The 25,252-nt window shown below is 43.4% G+C and overlaps 1 protein-coding gene across 3 annotated transcripts in view; it reads left to right on the top strand.

Annotated features, from left to right (window-relative positions):
* Positions 1 to 25,252, top strand: part of HIBCH (3-hydroxyisobutyryl-CoA hydrolase) — a 113,729-nt gene that overhangs the window by 6,461 nt on the left and 82,016 nt on the right. For 2 of the 3 annotated variants that reach the window (XM_065931940.1, XM_065931938.1), the window contains exons 2-4: positions 4,102 to 4,144; positions 19,289 to 19,429; positions 21,206 to 21,290. In XM_065931940.1, coding sequence (XP_065788012.1) covers positions 4,102 to 4,144; positions 19,289 to 19,429; positions 21,206 to 21,290 — 269 coding nt within the window. The remainder of the gene's footprint in view (positions 1 to 4,101; positions 4,145 to 19,288; positions 19,430 to 21,205; positions 21,291 to 25,252) is intronic. The other variant, XM_065931941.1, reaches the window with a different exon arrangement.

The raw sequence follows: 25,252 nt of genomic DNA, 5'->3' as shown, positions 1-25,252 counted from the left end.
CTGACCCCTTAAATTGTTAGTAATGCTCATTCCCTCCGGCATCTCCTCTGTGGTTTGCTGAACTGGATTTTTTCAGTTTGCTTCTTGGTCTACCTGTCTTTACTTCTATGTAGTTGTTCTGAAGACTCAATACTTGATTCAGTTATGTTTTTTTCTATGCTGAAAGTGAAAGTGTTAGTCGCTCAGTTGTGTCCGACTCCCAGAGTTGACTCACACTCATGTCCATCCAGTCGGTGATGTCATCCAACCATCTCATCCTCTGCTGCCCTCGTCTCCTCCTGCCTTCAATCTTTCCCGGCATCAGGGTCTTTTCCAGTGAGTCAGCTCTTTGCATCAGGTGGCCAGAGTATTGGAGCTTCAGCTTCAGCATCAGTCCTTCCACTGAAGGAAGGACCCCATCGACTGTAGCCCCTTCCTGTGCTGAGTCACCAGCTCAAATGCAGGTGCTCAGATGGGAGCGGTGAGTGGTGCTGGCTGGGAGCAGCAGTGGGGCTGAGTGGGGAACTAGTGAGTGGTGGGGGGGCCTCCCTGGCGGCTCAGCAGGGAGGAATCTGCCTGCCCGTGCAGGAGACGTGGGTTCCATCCTGGGCTGGGAAGATCCCCTGGAGAAGGAAGTGGCAATCCACTCCAGTATTCTTGCCTGGGAAATCTCACAGACAGAGGAGCCTGGTGGGCTACAGTCCATGGGGCCGCAAAGAGTCAGATGTGACTTGGCGGCTAAACAACAAGTGAGCAATAGAGAGCCCTCTGTCTCAAGGAGACAGCTTTTCAGCCCGGGGTACTGTTGCCATTGTGAAACCTAGGCCCAGGGTTTCCATAACAGTCAATATTTCTGGAAAGGCTGGAAAACTGCATTTTTAAGTAAAGTCTCTTGATTTTAAAAATCTTTGTCATTTTAAAATCCTGGTAACCGTACAACACATTTGTAGGCACAGCCAGCCATCAGGTCACAGGTTTCAGCCGCAACTTTCTAATTTATTCCCCATAGAGAACTGAGAGGTTTCTATGCCTCACTAATTGTCTATGCATGTAACTTGTTGATTTGGCTTTAGCTAACCTTTCCTTCAAACTCTGGTCTCTTCTCCACTCACTGTTGAATATTTTTACTTATACCGTTATAAACTCAAGAAATTAAAAATGGAATTCATATTTCATCCTACAAACCAGCTAGTTTCCTTTCCAACCTTTTCAGTACCTATTTCTCCTGATTCTCCTGGTTTGAAATCTTGGGGTCATTGTTGGCATAATTCTTTTTCTTTTCCATTGAGTTTTTACTTCATAATAACTCCCTAAATCATGCTTTTGTTTCCACAGTTGCTCTTCATCAGTTTATGTCTGAATTACTTGGCCTTGTACTTGATCTTCTATTCTATTCACATTCTACTTTGCCTACTTCTGCTGTAATAATCTTCATTAAGCACTATTTTTATTATATGGTCATCTTAAACAGGTTCACTGAAAGTTAATTTTGTAAGCCCATGTGTGCTTTTTTTCTTGATAATCAAAAATCTAAATGATAAGCTTCTTATTCTTCTTCATTGTTTTTAACCTTAGCATGTATCAGGATCACCTGGAGGGTTTGTTAAATATAGATTTCTGAGCCTTTCTGCACAGTGTCTGATTCAGTAGGTGTGGGATGGGGTCAAGTATTTGCATTTCTACCATGTTCCCAGGTAAACTGATGATGTAGGCCCAGGAACCACCTTTGGAACAACTGCTGCTAGCAGCAGAGTTGATGATCATGTGAAGGAAGTAAGCCTTATCAAGTGAATAAGTAAATTAGCAGTAGCTGGGATGTGCATGCCTCTTCCCTTCCACCAGATGGCACTCTGGTAGCCAATGGGAAGGAATCTGAAGATCATAAATTCAGAATTACTTGGAGACTGAAGATGTAGATAGACTTTTGAGTTATAAACATTAATACCAGATTTTAAATAATAGTTGAGTATAAATTGGAACATATAGAAGTAATATGATTATATAGAATCTGGCAGGGAACTTTGTTGTACTTAAGTTTGTTTTCTATTTTGCTTTATAGTAATTGGTCCAGAGATTTTTTTGACCTGTAAATGTGATATACAGTGCTTTGAACTCACTTTTTACAGGTTTATATTAACTTTCTTCAAATGAATAAATTTTTTTTGAGCTTCATTGACTTATTCACCTTTTCCACTTTAGTGTGGACTTGAATTTTCACTACTGGAATGGAGGAACAAATTTGGGTTAGTTTCCTTTAAAAAAAGGTTTTTTTTTTAATTGAAATATAGTTGCTTTACAATGTTATGTTAGTTTCTGCTGTATGGCAAAGTGCATCATTTATACGTATACATATATCTACTCTTTTATAGATTTCCTTCCCATTTAGGTCACCGCAGATCATTGAGTGGGGTTCCCTGTGCTAAACAGTAGGTTCTCATTAGTTATCTATTTTATGTATAGTAGTGTATATGTCAGCCCCAGTCTCTCAATTTTTCCCCCTATCCCCGCTGTAACCATAATATTCTTGGCATCTGCGACTCTTTCTGTTTTGCCAGTAAGTTCATCTGTACCATTTTTCTAGATTCTACATATAAGCAATGTTATATGATACTCATTTTCATCTTTCTGACTTTCCCCCCCATCTTTCTGACTTTTAAAAACAATTTTTTTGGCCACATCACATAGCACGTGGGATCTTAGCTTCCCAACCAGGTATGGAACCCACACCTCCTGCAGTGGAAGCCCAGAGCCTTAATCACTGGACCACCAGGGAAGTCCCAAGTGAAATAAAATTCTCTCTCATCAATAAAACTGGGACTTGAAGCCAGGCCTTGTATTTCTGTTTATTCTTTATGCTACAGGTAGTCCTTCAATTATTACATAAAACTTGCCAGTCTGGCAGCGTTAGCCTTGAAGTGATATTTGGGTACTGGCCATTAAGGAATTCTGGAGAAGGAAATGGCAACCCACTCCAGTATTCTTGCCTGGGAAGTCTCATGGACAGGGAGGCCTGGTGGGCTACAGCCCATGGGGTCGCAAAGAGTCAGACATGACTTAGTGACTAAACAACAACATTAAGGAATTCAGAGTTATTCTGGGGGACTTCCCTGTGGGCAAGTGGCTAAGACTCCTGGGTTCCCAATGCAGGAGGCCTGGATTTGATTCCTGATGAGGAAACTAGCTCCCACATGCCTCAACTAACAACTGGCACAGCCAAATAAATATTAACCAAATAAAAAGGAGTTCTTTTGTTATTCTGGATCTAAAGAAATTAGCACGTAATTTTTTTGATACTTAATTTTTCTTTCTGGAAGTTTTTGAATTAACTTGAAAAAAGTTTTAGAAATGGTGCTTTAGGGTAAGTATAGTTCAGATTTTAAAAGTCTATATGAAATTTATTTTAGAAATACTTCTAAAGCTAGAATCTGTCACTTCAGATTAATTTTTTTGAAGTATTGATTTTAATGACAACTTGTCTGCACTTTGGAATCATTGAGGAGGAGCTTCAAACAAAATATGTGTCCTATTTTGTTGTGTTAGGACACACAATGTCTGTATCCTACCATAGTTTTCAGAATGTGCTATGCTTGGGATCACAATATATAGCCTTTTCAGATTGACTGCTTTTGCTTAGCAGTGTATATTTAAGGTTCTTCTCTATTTTTTTTTTTTTTTTTATGGAGTAGTGTTGTTTCTTTTTATTGCTGAATAGTATTTCATTGTGTATATATACCACCATTTGTTTATCCATTCAGCTATTGAAGGACCTCTTTGTTACATCCACATTTTGGCTAGTATGAATAAAGCCATCATCAACATTCACATGTAGGTGGACTAAGTTTTCAGCTCATTTGGGTAAATACCAAGGAGTGCAATAGCTGGGTCATATGATAAGGGTATGCTTAGTTTTTTATGAAACCACCAAACTTTCTTTAAAGTGGCTGTATTGTTTTGCATTCATACCACAATGACTGAGAATTAAACTTTTTTTTAAACTTTTTGTTCTTTTTGTTTAAACTTTTGTTCAAAGAAGCTAAAGCAAGCAAAAGTGAATGTATTATTTATACATTGAAACATGACTACCCACATTACTGTGTTCATTGTATTCTACATTTGTTTCAGGTTTAATTCATACAAAAGGACTAATACCATACTGCAACATTTGGTAAGTTTGGACTTTGTTTTGCTGGCATTATTAGATTATGATGGGTAATTTAAAATGTCATTGTTAAGGAAGTAGAGAAATACTGGCAGATGTTGTTGACCATGATACACTGTGGTTTCCAATTTTTTTTTTGTTTCCAATTTTATAGTGTCAAATTTGACACATATAACTTGTAGGAGGTGGCATAAGGTTATAGGTAAGAGGATGAATCTTCAGGTCAGAAAGCTTAGGTTTAAATAATGGGTGTGCTACTTAATCTTGGGCAGATTACTTGATCTCTCTCAGCCTCCTTTATCGATATTTTAAAAAGAGGGATATTAGTATTCACCTTAGAGTGCTTATGAATAATAATTATGAATAATTATGAACAATAATTATGAATAATATGAATAATAATTCATTAAAAAATCTAACACTGCTTGGCATATGATAATCATTTAATACATGTTACCTACTATTGTACTAACAGTACCCTTCCAGACCTTAGATAGTCTTAGTGTATCATGTTGTAAGGAAGAAATGATTTTTATTCATTTTTCTATATCTCCACTATATACTGAATCTGTTCCGCCAAATTAATATGTTGAAATCTAATTGCCAATGTGTTGATATTTGGAGATGGGGCCTTTAAGAGGTGGTTAGGTCAGGAAGGCTGACCTTTATAAGGAAACACCAGAGAGCTCCCTCGGCCCTTCTGCCTTCCAAGGTGGGATGCAGCGAGAACTGGGAGGTGAGACCTCACTAGACACTGAATCTTCAGGCGTCTGGATCTTGACTTCCCAGCCTCCAGAGTTGTGAGAATCAAATGCAGTATAAGCTATGCAGTCTATGATATTTTTGTTATAGCAGCTTGAATGGGCTAAGGCACCCTCATACAACCCGACAAGCACCTTGCATATAAAAATGACAAGTCACTCTGATGTATGCCACTTACAGTATGCCAGGTGATATTCAAAGTACTGATACTTATTGTTAATAGTTCATTTGATTCTTATAGTCTTATGGGATAGATAACTATAGACCTGTCATCTGAAGTTCTGAAACCTCAAAATCAGACGTTTGTGGATATTTGTGGTAAATGCATTTGGTGGCTGTCTTGCTGTTCACGCTGTCCGCAGTGACCGCGGAACCCAGGGTGTGCAAGGCACAAGCTAAGCGACTGGAAAGAGACTCAAGGAGCCATAGGAACTGCAGACACATTTATTCTCTCCCGGCTGGCTCGGCAGCCATAACACAGCCTCTCTTCTGGCTGATGCAGCAGCCGTAGCAGCAGCCGTAACATAACCAGAAGGCAGCTGTGACACAGCCATAGCATAACCTCTTGTAACATAACCGTGACGTCGCTCCAGTGTAGCCCCGATGCCGCAGCAGCAGCTGGGGCTTTCATGGTGAAGCTCATGCAGGTGCACGGCACGCACTAGCCTGTGGCCGAGCGAGTACCTCGTGATGCGCATGCGCGGTACCGTAAGCAAGCTCAGCTGTTACACACCGTGCAAAGTCATCGTCCACGGGACATGGGGCAAGAGGGCCGGACTCGTGCCATGTTGCTAATTTCTCCACATTCCACCCCTTCAGGCTATAGTCTATGGGGTCGCAAGAGTTGGACATGACTTGGCGACTAAACCACATTCACCCCTTCAGGGTCTCTCACCTCACCATCTATGCACAGTCCATCTTCCGCGATATTCCCTTGGCAAGTAATGCTGACCTTTGAAGTTACATCTCCCAACAGCAGTAGCTATAACAGCAGTTAATCCCCCAAACAGGAAATCTAGTGCCAGGTATCACCTGGAACTCATGTTGCAGTCCTTGCCCTCATGGGGCCAAAAGAGCCACCTACTGCATGCGGAGTGCCTTTTACTTCCATGGCCGAGTCCAGTCCACCATCTGTCCTGGTGAGATTTCAGGAAAGCCTCCAGGAGCAACTCCACCCCTGCTGGGTTTTTTTATTAAGGATCCACAAACCTCTCCCGCAGGCGCCAGGCCCACCCCTTCTAGGAGGGGATTTTTTTGTGTGGTATTCATGGATCACCCACATGATTCCAGATGCTTTCACACTGTTCTAAATCTGCAAGAGAATCAGAGGTTAGTAGCACATCATAGACACAGCCTTTGCAGTACACTGTTCTAAATCTACATCACAGACACAGCCTTTACAGTACAGTGTCCTACTAAACCTGCATCACAGGACCCAGCCTTTACTGTATACTCATCACAGACACAGCCTTTGCAGCACAGTCCACATCACAGATGCAGCCTCTGCAGCACACTGTTCTAAATCTACATCACAGACACAGCCTTTACAGTATACTCATCACAGACACAGCCTTTACAGTATACTCATCACAGACACAGCCTTTACAGTATACTCATCACAGACACAGCCTTTACAGTATACTCATCACAGACACAGCCTTTACAGTATACTCATCACAGACACAGCCTTTACAGTATACTCATCACAGACACAGCCTTTACAGTATACTCATCACAGACACAGCCTTTACAGTATACTCATCACAGACACAGCCTTTACAGTATACTCATCACAGACACAGCCTTTACAGTATACTCATCACAGACACAGCCTTTGCAGCACAGTCCACATCACAGATGCAGCCTCTGCAGCACACTGTTCTAAATCTACATCACAGACACAGCCTTTACAGTATACTCATCACAGACACAGCCTTTACAGTATACTCATCACAGACACAGCCTTTACAGTATACTCATCACAGACACAGCCTTTGCAGCACAGTCCACATCACAGATGCAGCCTCTGCAGCACACTGTTCTAAATCTACATCACAGACACAGCCTTTACAGTATACTCATCACAGACACAGCCTTTACAGTATACTCATCACAGACACAGCCTTTACAGTATACTCATCACAGACACAGCCTTTACAGTATACTCATCACAGACACAGCCTTTACAGTATACTCATCACAGACACAGCCTTTACAGTATACTCATCACAGACACAGCCTTTGCAGCACAATCCACATCACAGATGCAGCCTCTGCAGCACACTGTTCTAAATCTACATCATTTGGCCGCCACAGCCATCAGCATAGGCACTAGGAACGGGAAACTGCTCTGGCTTGCCATAAACAAGGCTGCACTCAGCACCAGTGTCGCCCAGGGCCATTACTCTTTGTATACCAGCCAGTGACCAGTGAATTGCCCAGTTCTCCTTGGGGCCTCCAGTCCCTGTGTGGGCTTGGGAGGGTGCCTTGATCTGAGCCCTATTCACAGGAACAGCTAAAGGAACATCCTGGGTGCCATGTAATCTTCTAACCGAACCACCCATTTCTCTTGCTGTGGGTGCTTCCCGAACTTGGTAAACTGCTTCTTCAGTCTCAGTTGCCTCCATAGCTCTCCAGGAGCAGAGCTTTGGGCTGTCTGTCAGTTTTATTTTTGTCAACTCCCGCTGCCAGCAAATCAGCCCACATTTGCATTCTCATCACCCGGGTGGGGCTGTTACTAGCTTGGGCCCCCTTCAGGGTCTTCACACTTCTGATCCCCCGTGCCTGTGGCCATCCCTATTTCTCCCAACCTAGCCACCATCAAGGTCACCACATAGATGAGACTGCCCACATAGGGTGCAAGAATAGCAGTCCGGGATCCAAACTGGTAGATGGGGCATTGTTCAAAATGACATCTCGAATGCCTCCAGTAAAATGCTCATCATCTAGGCCTCGGCATTTGGGCTAGATATCTACTGCTTCATGCCCAGTTCTCTTGCCACTTGGGTCGACTCAGGATCGACCCAAGTGCCTCTTAGAGTATCTGGGAGCTCTCCCGTGTTCGACCACAGGGTACAGATGCAGCATTAATCCCGTTCCATCAGGGTGTGTGTTTTGTTAGGTGCACCCTGCATGAGCCACCTAGCATTCTGTATGTAACCTTTGTCTCAACGAGGGGTGAGTGGTTATAGATGCCAGTCTTTCTACCTTGTACCCGGAACACAAGATACCATCTACCCTGGTATCCCAGAGTTGCAAAAGCCATACTGCCAAGGGTTCCCTGTGCGTTTGCTGAAACTGCTTACCCAAGTCAACCAACTTCACCTGAGTACATGGTGGACACCTCATTAACTCAGTCACGTTGGGGCCCGCTTGAGGATGTCCCCCCGCCCCTAGGTCACAGGCTGCTCATGCTCACCTTCTGCTGTACAGCGGGCCTCGCTGCCGAGCAGGGACCCGCAGTCTCACGGCCTTCATCATCACTGTCCCTTACCGCCTCACTGTCAGAGATGCTGGGTTCCCCAGGGCCACGGGGTTCTTGCTCCGACACCAATACACGCTACTCCAGTTCGTCTAAGCATCTCTGTACATTGCACTCTGGTGTGGCATCACGGAGAGCACCATCCGTATTTGCCTTCAAGGCAACCAGGGAGATCCACCGTTCGGTGCCAGTGGCGGCCCGTGCCGCCTTGTCCAGCAGACGGGAACTCACCGCCTGTTACGCCTTTTGAGTGCCATCCAGTGAACGTCCACCACTTCGCGGTCTTCCACCGGAGCCCACGCCGGGAGGATCACAGCCACACAGTACCACGTGCTGTGGGGTGGCCACTGGCTTCCTCCATCCAGTGGAGCGTCAGGCTCTTCTCCCTTCTGGATATCCTGCTGACTCTTCTGTGGAGCCTCAGACTTCTCTTCCTGCTGGGTATCCTGCCAATTACACCAGTTGTGTTGCTCTTCATCCTGTTCCTGACACTAGTTGTCTTGCTGTTCACACTGTCCCCACTGTGCGCTGAACCCAGGGTAGGCAAGGCATGAGCTGAGAGGCTGGAGGGAGACTCGAGGAGCTGTGGGAACTGCAGACATGTTTATTCTCTCCTGGACGGCACGGCAGCTATTACACAGCCTCTCTCCTGGCTGATGCAGCCGCTGTAGCAACCACAACATAACCATGATGTAACCGTAGCAGACTCATAACATAATCACGGCGTTGCTTCAACGTAGCCCCGGTGCAGCGGCAGCCAGGGCTTTCATGGTGAAGCTCATACAGGTGTACCGCACATGCTAGCCTGCAACCAAGCAAGTACCTTGTGAGGTGCATGCAGAGTGCTGGAAGTGATCTCAGCCATTACACAGCCACGCAGTCATTGTTTGCAGGACACGGGCGAGAGGGTGTGAGAGCAAGGGGTGAGAGAGCCGGACAGGTGCCATCGTGTTAGTTTCCCCACAGTAGCAAAATACGACTGGAACATACTTCTGAAACTCTTTTTGTCTTTATCCTAACTAGTGTAAATATTTATGGTTTGGTGCAGAAGTAGTGAAGCATTTGGTTACAGTGTACTGACCCAGACTCTAAGTGATATGTACTTTTTCTTTTCCAAAGTCTAGAAAATTTTCTGAATTTTGAAATGCATCTGGACCCAAGGAGTTTTGATAAACAGACTATGGTCTTATCTCTAGTTACTGGATCAGAATCAGAGGGACAGAGAGGCTAAGTAGTGTGCCCCAATATCCACATCTCATAAGTAGGAGATGGGATTTGAATCCAGGCTATCTGGCTTCATGGACTGCCTACTGCACTCTACAGCCTGTGGCAGACTGGGTACAGAGTAACCACTGCAGCGTGTTTCTCCATCCAACCTAAGTGGAGATGGGTATGTGAAAACTGGAAAGTCTCACCCTTGCTTATTTAAATCAGCTGACTTACACAGAGGCTGAGGAGTTCCCTGGAAAAACAATTTAGGACAATGTTATTTTTCATATTTAGATTCTTATTTAGATACGCACACAAGTGGAATACCCACTTCCTGTATTCTTGCCTGGAGAATTCCATGGACAGAGGAGCCTGGTGGGCTACAGTCCAGGGGGATGCAAGAGTCAGACACGACTTAGTGACTAAACCACCACCACAAGTGAAATAGAAAGACATGGCAATCCAAATGTCTTGGGATTGTGTGACCTGGGGTATAAACCACTCTGAGCAAAGGAATGTAAACTGGACTCTCATCAAGGCCTGAGGGCTGAGTGGTTCTAGGTGCCAGTGATGGTTTTTACATGTCCTTAGATCTGGGGAGAGAGGAGCTTCCCAGGTGACACAGTGGTAAAAAATCTGCCTGCCAGTGCAGGAGACATGAGTTTGATCCCTGGGTCGGGAAGATCCCCTGGGGAAGGAAATGGCAGCCACTCCAGCATTCTTCCCTGGAAAATCACGTGGACAGAGGAGTCTCGTAGGCTGTTGCCCATGGAGTCGCACAGTTCACGTGACTGAGCACATACGCACACAGAAATAGGGAAGCTGTATCCCAGGAAGTCCTTCTGTGACCCTTCTCATGACCTCAGGGCTGAGCGCCCTTTTGACTTCATAGTGGAATGATGGAAATATGTCACTGATGGCAGAACTTTAGGCAGAGTTATGAGAAATGGATAGAACTGACTTGTGTTAATAGTGTGACATTCCTTTTGACCCTTCAGAAATATATGGACCTTACCTGCCTCCTGAGAAATCTGTACGCAGTTCAAGAAGCAACAGTTAGAACTGGACATGGAACAACAGACTGGTTCCAAATTGGGAAAGGAGTACATCAAGGCTGTATATTGTCACCCTGCTTATTTAACTTATATGCAGACTATATCATGTGAAATGCCGGGCTGGATGAAGCACAAACCGGAATCAAGATTGCCAGAAGAAATGTTAATAACCTCAGATGACGATGACACCACACTTACGGCAGAAAGTGAAGAAGAACTAAAGAGCCTCGATGAAAGTGAAAGAGGAGAGTGAAAAATCTGGCTTAAAACTCAACACTCAAAAAACAAAGACCATGGCATCCGGTCCCATCACTTCCTGGCAAATAGATGGGGAAACAATGGAAATAGTCACAGATTTTATTTTCTTAGGCTTCAGAATCACTGCAGATGGTGACTGCAGCCATGAAATTAAAAGACGCTTGCTCCTTGGAAGGAAAGCGATGACCAACATAGACAGCAAAGCAGAGACATTACTTTGCTGACAGAGGTCCTTCTAGTCAAAGCTATGGTTTTTCCAGTAGTCATGTATGGGTGTGAGAGTTGGACCATAAAGAAAGCTGAGCACTGAAGAATTGATTCTTTTGAACTGTGGTGTTGGAGGAGACTCTTCAGAGTCCCTTGGACTGCAAGATCAAACCAGTCAATCCTAAAGGAAATCAGTCCTGAACATACATTGGAAGGACTGATGCTGAAACTCCAATACTTTGGCCACCTGATGCGACGAATTAACTCATTTGAAAAGACCCTGATGCTGGGAAAGATTGAAGGCAGGAGGAGAAGGGAATGACAGAGGATGAGATGATTGGATGGCATCACCGGCTCAATGGACCTGAGTTTGAGCAAGCCCCAGGAGTTGCCGATGGACAGGGAAGTCTGGCGTGCTGCAGTCCATGGGGTCGCAAAAAGGCAGACACGACTGAGCGACTGAACTGAGCCTGGAAAGGAGATCAAGGTTCTGCATCTCTGCAGATGGAGTTTGTCAAGCTAATGCAAGCCAGTGGGACCTATTAATGAGGTCTTATTTATGTTCATAGGCTGAATGAGTGTTCATAATGTTATATTTAAAACTCATATACAGGATTTAATTTAGAATGCAGAATCTCATTTTTTTTTCCACATAAGTTTGACCTGGACATGGAAAAAATTTTTTCCTTCAGAAAGTAGTTCTTTTCAGTATGAAGTCATGCTGGTTGGACTGCATGAATTGATACTGCATATATCACTTTCATGACAGCAATCATTTTTGTATTCTGTATGTCCAAATGATCTAGAATCAGTATCAACCAATTTATAATTTATGCCTTTTGAAAAGACATACATTAAATGTTTGCTTTGTAAGCAGTTAAGAACGTTATTATGAAAAAGACAATTCCTGACTTCGGAAATGAATAATTTAATGAAAGAGGTATAAATATGTACTAATAATGTATTGTAAAAAACCACTTATTTTGATCTGAGCCTTGAAGCGTGGTTAGGGTTTCAAGAGGGTAGAGATGGGACGTGGTGGGAGTTTACATAGTAACACTAAGGGATGATTCTATCCTCTATCTTAAGGTGATTTCTATTACAAATGCAGAAATTGAGGTTCTGAGATGAACTTGTCTGAGGGTGTATAGTCGTGAGTGGCAAAAACTAATGTTTGAGGTCATCTGACTCCAAAATCTGTTTTCTTTCTGTTACACAATATATTTATTCCTGTGCAAAGAACTGTGACATAGGAGAGTGGAGATTACACTCAGGGCTTTCTCTGTATCCTTGGTAAGGAGTGCTGTGGGTCTAGAGAATTTACTCGGAGTCAAATGTGGAAAGACTTGATTACAGAGAACGAAAGTCAGAAATGAAATTCCCTACCCCGAGATCTGGGTTGTATGTGAATTTCATTTCTGACTCTCATTCTCTGTAATCTTTCCTAGTATGAGAAATTTCTCTTCATAGGAAACCTTTTCTAGGCTTTAGCTAAAAGTTAATGATATTTTTTGGCAAAGAGCTTTTTTTCTGCAGAATTAACATATACATAAAAGACACTAATACTGAGGACTTCATCTTTTCCCCTTCCTCCCTTTTGCATGAATGTTTTTGATTAATGCACCAATAGTTGTTTTCAAGTTTTAAGAAGGCCATGAACTTTTCAGATAGGAAAAAGGATCCTTTATTAATTTTATCATTCTAGTGGCTTTTAACAGAAGGTTTTGTAATATTCTTTGTTTGAAATTTGACCCTGTGTAAATGTCCTGCAGAAATATTTCACCTAAGTGCTGGAAAGTCCATGCTTAAAGATATTCCTACATCACTGTAATAGTAACAGTAAAAAGTTAGACACAGTGCTGGTCAGTAGGGGACTGACTAAATAAATATCAAGAATGAACAACTGTTAAAAATAAGTGGGCAGCATGAGTGTGCAATTGGCAAAATGCATACTAAGGAATATTATAGGTTAAATGCTTTTCTTCCTCCCCCGCAACAAACTGTAGAGAAAACAAAGGAATGGAGGCTAAACCTGAGATTTTAAGACTCAAAAGATACACCCACTTTAAAAAAATGAACAGATGACATTTATGAATGTATATTTTGTGTTTATCATAAAAACCAAGGCAGTTACTTTTGAAGGGAAGGAGGAGTCTATGATCGGGCTGGGGCAAGTGAAGCTGGCTAGATAACAGAGTTTGGGATAGGTTATAGTCTGGTAACTAGTAGTTAGCCTGTTAGCGTTCCATGGATGCTGGGAAAAGATATGAAACTCTTGAGTTAGAGATGGAGAACATCATTATTAGTGATCAAACGAGCAGCACTGAGTTTCAGGTTAGTTGTGGTTCCCCTTGCTCCCCAAGCCCCACGGGGTGGGAAAAGGCCCAAATGAATGAGTTCATATGCAGTGAGTTGCATTACAAGACAGTGCTACTGAATTTGGGGGAAGCTGCCAGTCTGTAGCATGCTGTAAGCAAGCTACTGTCTGTCCCAGAGGGACACTTTACCTTTTCTTCAAAGTTTCTCACAGCAAATACAAATCTGAAAAATGACCCAGGAGCAGAGCAGTCAGGCCCTTGGATACATGACATACACAGCAGTAACGTGCAGGGAAACCTCAGGGCCCACGGTGGGTGGCTTCTCCCAACAGCCAGTCAGGTCACTGCAGATGCAGTTAGTTAAAATGAGGTCACACCGGAGGAGGAAGTACTGGAGTAATGCAGTATCACTTGTTCCATCGCTAAGTCATGTCCGACTCTGCAACCCCGTGGACTGCAGCACGCCAGGCTCCTCTGTCTTCCACTTGTCCTTATAGAAAGGGAAAATTTGGAGATACACACAGGAGAGTGCCATGTGAATATTGGAGTTATGCTGTGACAAGCCGGGGAATTATCAGAAGCTAGGAGAGAGGCCTAGAACAGGTCCTTCCCTAGTGACTTCAGAGGAGGTTTGGTTCTGCTGACACCTTGATCTCAGCCTTCCAGTCTCCACACAATAAATTTCCGTTTAAGCCTAGACTTAGTCTGTGGGGCTTTGTTACAAGAGCCCTAGCAAAGGAATACAGTTACTGTGTTACACTTGTCAAAATTAAGAACATTGCAATATGAGTATTAGTATTAATTTTGGACTTTATTTAGATGTCACCAGTTTTTCCGTTAATTTTCTTTTCCAGAATCCAGTTCAGCATATCACCTGGCTTTTCTTTGTCGTGTTTTCTTAGTCTTCCAGCTTGTGCACTCTATCAGTCTTCCCTTATTTTTCATGACCATGGCAGCTAGGAGGAGCACTGTCAGGTCGCCTGTAGAATAGTCTCTAATCTCGGCTTGCATCTGTTGTTTCTGTTTGTTTTTTAATAACTAGACTACAGTTAAAAGTTTTTGGAAAGAATATTACAAAGGAAAGCCCCCTTCTCATCACATATCAGGGGCTATGTGAGGGTTTTGACATATGCCTCAGGGAGTACAGGACATCCTCATGACAGCTGGTGATGCTGACCCTGGTTCGATTCCTGGGTCAGGAAGATCCACTGGAGAAGGGATAGGCTACCCATTCCAGTATTCTTGGGCTTCCTTGGTGGCTCAGCTGGTTAAGAATCCGCCTGCAATGTGGAAGACCTGGGTTCAATCACTGGGTTGGGAAGATCCTCTGGAGAAGGGAAAGGCTACCCCCTCCAGTGTTCTAGCCTGGAGAATTCCATGGACTGTATAGTCCATGGGATCACAAAGAGTCGGACACAACTGAGCGACTTTCACTGCTCTCTGCAGTTACTGTTTTTTTCCCTTTTCTACTCTGTGTTTTGGAAGCATGTCAGTAAGTTCAGGGTGAGGGGGACTACACTTTACCTTCTGGAAGGGGGATTTCCATAAATTATTTAAATTCTCCTGTGGGTGATATCATCTCATCTCTCCCACTGATTTTTAAAAAAAATATTTATTCCATTTTTATTTGGCTGCATGGGGTCTTAGTTATGGTACACAGGATCTTTGATGTTCATTGTGGCATGCCAGATTTTTAGTTGCAGCTTGTGAACTCTTAGTTGCAGCATTTAGTATCTAGTTCCCTAACCAGCTTTGCAAGAAATGTTCCCTTGGTATCTCTAATTTTCTTGAAGAGATCTCTAGTCTTTCCCAGGAATGGTATGGACCTAATAGAAGCAGAAAATATTAAAAAGAGGTGGCAAGAATACACAGAAGAACTATACAAAAAAGATCTTAATGACTCACACAACCATGATGGGTGTGATCACTCACCTAGAGCCAGACATCCTGGAATGCGAAGTCAAGTGGGCCTTAGAAAGCATCACTACAAACAAAGTTCGTGGAGGTATGGAATTCCAGTTAGCGCTTTCAAATCCTAAAATATGATGCTGTGAAAGTGCTGCACTCAATATGCCAGCAAATTTGGAAAACCCAGCAGGGGCCACAGGACTGGAAAAGGTCAGTTTTCGTTCCAGTTCCAAAGAAAGGCAATGCCAAAGAATGTTCAAACTACCACACAATTGTACTCATTTCACATGCTAGTAAAGTAATGCTCAAAATTCTCCATGGTAGTCTTCAACAGTATGTTAACCATGAACTTCGTGATGTTCAAGCTGGATTAGAAAAGGCAGAGGAACCAGTGGTCAAATTGCCAACATCCACTGGATCATCGAAAATGCAAGAGAATTCCAGAAAAACATCTCCATTGCTTTATTGACAATGCCAAAGCCTTTGACTGTGTGGATCACAACAAACTGTGGAAAATTCTGAAAGAGATGGGAATACCAGACCACCTGACCTGCCTCCTGAGAAACCTGTATGCAAGTCAAGAAGCAACAGATAGAACTGGACTTGGAACAACAGACTGGTTCCAAATTGGGAAAGGAGTACATCAAGACTGTATATTGTCACCCTGCTTATTTAACTTATATACAGAGTAACTCATGCAAAATGCTGGGCTGGATGAAGCACAAGCTGGAATCAAGATTGCTAGGAGAAATATCAACAATCTCGGATATGCAGATGACACCACCCTTATGGCAGAAAGTGAAGAGGAACTAAAGAGCCTCTTGATGAAAGTGAAAGAGAGTGAAAAAGCTGGCTTAAAACTCAACATTCAAAAAACTAAGACCATGGCATCTGGTCCCATCACTTCATGGCAGATAGATGGGGAAACAGTGGAAACAGTGACAGACTGTTTTTCTGGGCTCCAAAATCAGTGCAGATAATGACTGCATCCATGAAATTAAAAGATACTCGCTCCTTGGAAGAAAAGCTATGACCAACCTAGCAGCATATTAAAAAGCAGAGACATTACTTTGCCTACAAAGGTCCATCTAGTCGAAGCTATGGTTTTTCCAGAAGTCATGTATGGATGTGAGAGTTGGACTATAAAGAAAGCTGAGTGCCAAAGAATTGATGCTTTTGAACTGTGAAGTTGGAGAAGACTCTTTAGAGCCCCTTGGACAGCAAGGAGGTCCAGCCAGTCCATCTTAAAGAAAATCAGTCCTGAATATTCATTGGAAGGACTGATGCTGAAGCTGAAACTCCAGTACTTTGTGAAGTATCTTTTTATCAGTATATTCTTTTGTGCATCACGCTTTTAATGTTGTAGCCCATTAATCCTTAATGTTTGGAAGGCACTGTGAGTCACAGACCAAGGGTGTGGTCCTTATAAGTGCTCCGTCCCTTCTCTGGGGATGGGCTGCCTTTCCCGCACTTTTCCTTTGACTCCTGTTCCTTTTCTCCAACTCTGGGTGGTAAACACTAAGATCAGTAGGCTGTGGTTTTGCAGCACTTCTCCCTTGGGATTAAGGTTCGTATATTGTAAACCTCCATCCTATTTTCCCACTGTGGAAGCGCTCCCTTCGAGCCTGGTTTTGAAGCCTTCCCCTCTCCCCTGCAGAGTTAGCCTTTTGCTCTGTTTGGAAGATGAGGGGAAGGGATTTCGCTGTGCCTGATGTTTCCCTCCCCCAGCCACCCCCATACGGGGGTGCTTTCTCCAGTCTTCCCTGGGAGAACCTGATTGGTTTCCAGGAGGAAGAGCCAGCAAGAGTAGGAGCTCCCCCATGAATGTGACCACTCCCCCCACCCCGCCAACCCCCCAGGAACTTCATACTATCAATTTACTCACACTTGACCTCTCAGTTCAGTTCAGTTGCTCAGTCATATCCAACTCATTGCAACCCCGTGGACTGCAGCATGCCAGGGTTCCCTGTCCATCTCTAGCTCCTAGAGCTTGCTCAAACTCATGTTCATTGAGTCGGTGACTTGACCTCTAGCAAGTCATTAAACATTCTAGTTAATGTTCCTTAGGGCTTCTGCCTGAGGTAAGCAAATATACTGGTCCCTACACCTCCCTGTCGGAGAAGGCAATGGCACCCCACTTCAGTACTATTGCCTGGAAACTCCCGTGGACGGGGGAACCTGGTAGGCTGCAGTTCATGGGGTCGTGAAGAGTCAGACACGACTGAGCGACTTCGCTTTCACTTTTCACTTTTCATGCATTGGAGAAGGAAATGGCAACCCACTCCAGTGTTCTTGCCTGGAGAATCCCAGGGACGGCGGAGCCTGGTGGGCTGCCGTTTATGGGGTCATGAAGAGTCAGACACGACTGAGCGACTTCACTTTCACTTTTCACTTTCATACTTTGGAGAAGGAAATGGCAACCCACTCCAGTGTTCTTGCCTGGAGAATCCCAGGGACGGCGGAGCCTGGTGGGCTGCCGTCTATGGGGTTGCACAGAGTCGGCCACGACTGGAGCAACTTGGCAGCAGCACACCACCCTGAAGACACCTCTCTCTCCAGACTTTATTATGGGACTGTTTGCCCTCTGACCTCCTGTATCTGATTGAGTTCATCAAAAGCCATTAATTTGCAGTCTCTTCCCCCTTTTTTCTTGTTAGAAGGTCAGAAAGTGCATCTTTTCAGTCTCAGCATCTCTGAGCTAAAACCAAATAGTAGTCTTAAGATTGTCTCTGATATTAGGTGGTAATTTATGTTGTTGTTCAGTGAAACTTTTTTTTTTGGACTGACAAGTCTGACTTGGTTAGAGTAAAAAAGAAATTTAGTGTGGAGAGATGAAAATTTATTAATACTTGTATGTAGCATGTTGTATAATAGAAAAACTTTTATCTGTATTACTTTAAAATTTAGAATGATGTAGGTATCTGAAAACTGCAACTCTTTTGGTCTATCATCTGTTTTTTTGTCTGAGTAAGGGTTTAATCAAGGAAGTAGAACCAGTGAGTATTGAAGGGGAGCAAAATGCGCCACCCCAAGATGTGGCACTTGCCTCACTCAGCGTGGTGTGTGGGGCCCTTCTTGTTGTTTAGTTGCTCGGTCGTGTCTGACTCTTTATGACCCCATGGACTATATATAGCCCACCAGGCTCCTCTGCCCATGGGATTTCCCAGGCAAGAATACTGGAGTGGGTTGCCATTTCTTCCTCCAGGGAATCGTCCCAATCCAGGGATCGAACGCGAGTCTCCTGTGTTGGCAGATGGATCCTTTACCACTGAACTGCCTGGGAAGCCTGGGTGAGGCCCTACGACCTTCTATATAGGCATGTTCTTCACTACTTCTGTATATGATCTTGTAATCTCATTTTATTATCTGGCCTTAAAGCACTTTTTCTGCCTACTTTCCTGTCATTTTCTCAGTCAGCCTTTATTCCACCCCTGTTTAACAACTTAATATTTCCAGATAATCATTGTTCATGTTTTAGCATGTGCTACTCTCCAGGATTTTCACTTCTTTTTTTCTTCAGGTACATCAAGGTCCAGCTCAAATATCATTGTTTTTTCTTTTTTCCAAGTTCCTGGTAGCTACTATAGTCAGAATTACTTGCCCTCTATATTCATCTTTGATTTCCAAGTACCTAACATATTGCTTGGTATACAGTAATAAAGGGTTAAGAGTATTTCGTAGTCTAAGAAATTGTAGGACTGGGTTCTAATCAATTCACTAAGTTTACTCAAATAAAAATTAAGAGATTTAAGAGGTATATGTTGTTTGCTTTGGAACTGTTTATCTACACTGTGTAAATAATTTTAGGACACTTTGTCAGAGGTACCAAGTTGTCCGTTTGATTAGCTGCTCTTAACGTTGTGTAAAAGATTTGCATTTAATGTGTTTTGATGTTGACGCGTGACAAAAGCTTAATGAATTTTATCCTAAAGTTATTCTTTTGTTTACACAGAAAATGTCTAATCACACAGATGCAGCAGCAGAAGTCCTGTTGGAAAGAAAAGGATGTGCAGGAGTGATAACACTAAACAGACCAAGGTTTCTGAATACACTGAGTCTTAATATGATTCGGCAGATTTACGCACAGCTAAAGGTTTGTCGTTTTCTTCAAGCAGTCATATGGATCGTTTTAAAAGTGTGTCTTAATAGAACTTTCCTAGTGTTTTCTTGCACAGAATCACTTCGTGTATGGGCGCAGTGCCCAAGTCCCATTGTTTCTGGAGTCCTCAGTTCTTTCCTTAGTGATTGTTCTGGCACATCCCTAGTGATGAGAGTTCATTGCTGCATGAGACATTCTCTTCCACTTACATGGCTCCAAGTTCTGGTGGCTCAGACAGTAAAGAATCTGCCTGCAATGCGGAAGACCTGGGTTCGATCCCTGGGCTGGGAAGATCCCCTGGAGGAGGGCATGGCAACCCACTCCAGTATTCTTGCCGGGAGCATCCCCATGGACAGAGGAGCCTGGTGGGCTGCACTCCATGGGGTCGCAAAGAGACACGACTGAGTGACTAAGCACACACGAGTTTCTTCTTACATTGTGCGCTCTTCATTTTTCCAACTTTTTGACCAGTAATATTGGTTCTGCCTCTTGGGTCATGAGTATACACATATAGTCTGCTTCTACATGACAGCTTTTTTGGTGGGAAGATGACAGTTTTTGAAGTGCTTGTCCAGCCTTTTCTTGGAGAAGGCCTTAAGCTTTCCTATTCTAAGAAAACTGCATGGTGTAGTGGAAAAACATGACTTAGTCACACTACCTGGGTTTGAAATTTTGAATTTCTATTTATTAACTGTATAGATTGGGAATATTATTCTCTCTGTGTTCCATTTTCCTCAGCTGTGAAACAGGGATGGTAATTCATAGAATTATTGTAAAGATGAAGTGAAATAGTATACCTGATACACTTGGCCACATAGGGGTTAAAGATGAGTTCTCCCCGCTCACCAGTTCATTAATTCTTCATTTGATGAGTCTCTTCCATTCTTATTTATCTGTTTGGGCCACCTTATAATATGTACTTAACCGTGATATAGAGGAATAAATCAGGTGTTCCAGGTTAAAGTGGAAGAAAAGTAGAAACTTCCATGTTAGAATACCAGATTTCTATTAATGTGATCCAGTATTGCGTTAACCTGTTGGACAACCACCTCTTCCCAGGTACATCTCTTCTTTATCTTGTATATTTTCATTCTCTAGTGTAGAATTCATGGAACCCTGGTTAATTCTTCTGACTCTGGTAAACTAATTTTTTATTTAGTCCATTGTTCTAGCCTTTTCAGTATCCATTGGGTCTTGATTCTTTTATCCTGCTTATTTATTAGCTGTCCTTACCAACCCCAAAACACTTCCAGATTTGATCAGAAGTGTTTCCACTCTGTTATTTACAAATTTGTCAGTAGGACAGAGCCTTTATCACCACAGTAGAAAGATTACTGCTGTTTATCTGCAATCTCTGGGCTGATTTGTTTATCAGATTTATAAGCTTATGTAACATAATATTATTAGGCCCATATTTTTTTCACCTTGGTATCAAAATTGTCATTATCAAATATGGATCACAAAATGTACTCATTTAGCAACTTTGGAATAGCCTCTAATTTATGTCAGAAAAAAAAAAAGAAGTTAGAATCCATTCTTCTAGATATGCTTTATAAAGCTTATGCTTTGTATATATTCATATATGTCTATATATACACATATGTTTATGTGTATATGGATATATATATCATTCATTAAAAAAATTTTTTTTTATTGAAGGAGAATTGCTTTACAGAATTTTTTGTTTTCTGTCAAACCTCAACGTGAATCAGCCACAGGTCATGAGTTTGTGTTTATAATATGCTTATACCATCTTTTACATTTGATTAGAAGTGGGAACAAGATCCAGAAACTTTCCTGATCGTCATAAAGGGAGCTGGTGAAAAGGCTTTCTGTGCTGGAGGTGATATCAGAGGTAAAAACATTTCTCCCTTTCACCTAAATACTTTATTTACCCTGAATCATCTTGAACAAAATGTCTAATTTTTGGTCTGTGAATTCACTTTTTATTTTTAAATGGCTCTGATTAAGCGGCCCAGTTTATCACAGGCATGCATGCATGCGTGCTCTGTCGCTCAGTCGTGTCTGACTCTGTGACCACATGAACTGTGGCTCACCAGGCTCATCTGTCCATGGGATTCTCCAGGCAAGAACACTGGATTGGATTGCTGTGCCCTCCTCCAGGGCAACTTCCCAACCCAGGGACTGAACCCACATCTCCTGGATTGAAAGGCAGATTCTTTACCACTGAACCACCTGGGAAGCCCTTTCTTTAGGTAGTTTACCAGAAATGCTTCCTGGTTGTAACTCAACTTCCTCTCCCTAAACACTCATAGGCCTGACAATCTGGCTATGTTGAGTACTTGCCATTCTCTAGATATAACATACTCTTATATATATCTATGACTTTGTGCTTTCCCACTGTTCATGATCCCAAAGCAAGGATGCACTTAATTATAGTATTTATCCTATTTATATTATCAATGTTTTTATATTTAAATACACATGTTGAGGTAGACAAAAAGGTTAATTTTCCTTATCTTGCTAATTATTTAGGTCAATCTGTACACATTTAACAATTAAAGACAAGAGAGAAGAAATGTTGAGTTTGTAGGCTCCTGGGATTGTTTTTTTTTTAGTGTTTTATTTTTTATATTTGATTTTTTTGTATTGTGTTAAGATGATGTTAGGGTTATTCTGTTTACCAAATTTATTATTTTATGTAAACCATTACATTTGGAATAGAAAGAAACAAGCTTGATTCAGGACATAATTTCAAATATCTATTAAAGGAACTGAATCTTAAAACCTCACTTTAAAATTTTCAGCTGCTTAGACTGTTTTAAAAAAATTCAGTTTTGGCTGTGCTGGGTCTTTGTTGCTGTGGGCTTTCTCTAGTTGCCTTGAGCAGGGGCTGCTCTCTGGTTGTGGTGCCGGGGCTGCTTCTTGCGGTGGCTCCTCTCGTTGCAGAGCCTGAGCGCTAGGGCACGCGGGCTTCAGTAGTTGCTGCACATGGGCTCAGAAGCTGTGGTCCTTGGGCTCTAGAGTAGTTCTTGTGCCTCAGTAGTTGCGGCGCACTGGCTTAGTTGTCCCACCGCATGTGGGATCTTCCCAGACCAGAGATCAAACTGATGTTCTTTGCATAGTGAAAGTGTGAGTTGCTCAGTCATTTCTGACTCTTTGTGATCCTATGAAGCCCACCAGGCTTCTCTGTCTGTAGAATTCTCAAGGCAAGAATACTAGAGTTGGTAGCCATTCCCTTCTCCAGGGGATCTTCCTGACCCAGGAGAGAACCCAGGTCTCTCCTACACGGTAGGCAGATTCTTTACTGTCTGAGCCATCAGAGAAGTCCTAGACTGACTTGTTAACTGGATTGTTTTTGAATTTAATGTTTTGCTACGACTGAAGCATTTTTAAAACACTGTTTTTCAACCTAGAATTAACTTTTGCTCTAGAGCTGGGCCTTTGATCCTGTCGGTTTACAAATGAGCAGAGTGCTGATTTTAGTACCTTCTATTTTTGCCCATGAGTTTTAACTTTATATTGCCGTTTGGAAATATATTTACAAATTCTATAATTATTCTCATTTACATGTATTAAGTAACAGATTTCAATTCCAAGAAATGTAGTTTCTTTAAACATCATAGTCCAAGACAGTAAGTGAGCACTCTGAAAAAAATTTTTAAATGATATTACTAAAATGTCATTTAATTTATATGGAGCTGTTAATAATTGATTAGAATAAGATTAGAAGGCAGCCTCAGAGGATTTCTGAGGTAAAAGAGATTTATTTCACCAGCAATACAATTTGCACTCCTTTTCTTTTAGAATTGGTAAGAAATGAAAAAAGATAATAGGTAAGAGTTTTAGGGATTTTATCAGTGAAAGCCTCAGAATGAGGCTCAATATCAAACCTTTTTTAAATTTTTTATCTTTTTAATTTCACTTTTAGTGATTAAGTAAATTTTTTTTTTTTTTATTACCAAGTTCACATGGTAGAATTTAATCCTTTCCAGAGTTTAGGCAAGGTACTCTTTTAAGTGACTGAAAATTTGCTGAAGTCAGCTTATACAAGAGGGAATGCATTGGTTCATGAAACTGAAAAGTCTAGGAATGTACAGCTTCAGACATGGCCGGGTCTAGGTGTTCCAACATCTTGTCAAGCTCCGATATCTCAGATATCATGTGAACTGCTCTTCTTACAGAGCGTAGGACTGTAGTCCGCAGCTCCAGGGTCATCCTTGCCGTAACCCCATGAAAAAAGAATTTTTCCTTCCACGTGGTTTTAACAAAAAGCCTAGGGTTAATTGCTGGAGTGACTCAAGTTAGGTGCTGTGGCTACAGGACACTGCTTGCTGCTGACCCCAGGCTGGGCTGCATGCACACCCCATGGCCTGGGTTGGGACCAGAGGGGCTCTCCAGGAAAAGGTCAGGTGCTGGAGCAGTACCGCATTGACGCCCACCAGTTCCGGGAACTCTTCGCCAGCCTGACACCCTGGGCCTGTGGCGCCCACACAGCTGTGCTGGCGGGGCGGATGTTTCGGCTCCTGTGACTGGTCTTTCCCTGTTGCAACAGGCCACGGTGGTCTTGGGTTCACCTCCTTGGGAAGGTTGGCAGAAGCACTTATTCTGCAGGAACAGAGACTGTCGCAGAGTGAGACAAGCCAGTATGTAGTGGAGTGGGACAGTGCTCCAGGGTCTGACGTGAGAAGAGGTTGTCTGTGCCTGCCTGGACCCTTGCACGTGCCTGCAGGAGCTCGGGGCATCCTGAAAGGATCCTCTGGGCCACAGCATCACGGAGTGGGGACAAGGATGGCCATTCAGCCGACTCCTCTGGCTGGATGTATATCCTGTTTCTCTTGTCTCTGCCTTCCTGGACCCTGGCTCCTCCTTCCCTCTGCCTCTGCTCCTCGCTGTCCCTTCCAGCATCTCCTCTGGCCTCCGATCTGGATCTTTTCCTGCCCTTGGGAAAACACCACAGGAGAGCCAGGTGGGGGGGCGAAGGGGGCGGCAGTGAGGGGCGGGGCTCTCCCTCCCAGCCTCTGTCTGATGACGAAGCCAAAGACGACCTGTCCATGTCCTCCTACTCCATGGTCAGCACCGGCTCCCTGCAGTGTGAGGACCTGGCTGACGACACAGTGCTGGTGGGTGGGGAGGCTCGCAGCCCCGTGGCCACCACCCACGGTGGGGGTGCGGTTGACACAGACTGGTGCATCTCATTCGAGCAGATCCTGGCCTCCATCCTGACAGAGTCTGTGCTGGTGAACTTCTTTGAGAAGAGGGTAGACATTGGACTCAAAATCAAGGACCACAGGAAGGTAGAGAGACAGTTCAGCACCTCCAGCGACCATGAGCAGTCTGTGGTTTCGGGCTGAGGGCTCCAAGGCCGCTCTTCCCTCCTTCCCTTTGTTTTCTCCTTAAAGACACATCCCTCCAGTTCTCCCCAGAAGAATTGAGTTGTAAATGGAAAGAAGGCTGAACAGTCACAGTTGGGGCCAAGGCAGGAGGTGCCCAGCCCCTCATTCTGCCTTGGGCCTCCTGGCCCCTGCACAGTGTCGGGGGCTCTGTGATCTGCCCTTGCTTGCCCTGCACTGTGGCCAGCCCACACCCTGTCCTCCTTCTCCTCCCCTGCAGCTGTGTGCTCTGGGGGCTTTCCTGCCACTGGGTACCAGGTAGGGAGGTGGTGTGCCTATTGGGCACCAACGTGTGAGAGCTTCGAGATGCCTTCCAGGAGCCCCAAGCCTGCGTCTGGTTGAGGACACAGGCAGAAAGCATCTACTGCATCAGGGTGGGTTATCTCCTGCAGATGTTCCTCTCAGTTCTCTTTCAGCTCGTCATCCTCACCATTAACCTTAAAAACATATACCTCGGGTCCTG

This window comes from Muntiacus reevesi, chromosome 3 (assembly GCF_963930625.1).
Source record: "Muntiacus reevesi chromosome 3, mMunRee1.1, whole genome shotgun sequence".
Classification (NCBI taxonomy): domain Eukaryota; kingdom Metazoa; phylum Chordata; class Mammalia; order Artiodactyla; family Cervidae; genus Muntiacus; species Muntiacus reevesi.
Note: the sequence above shows the minus strand (reverse complement) of the source record. Positions and strands in the feature narration are given on the sequence as shown.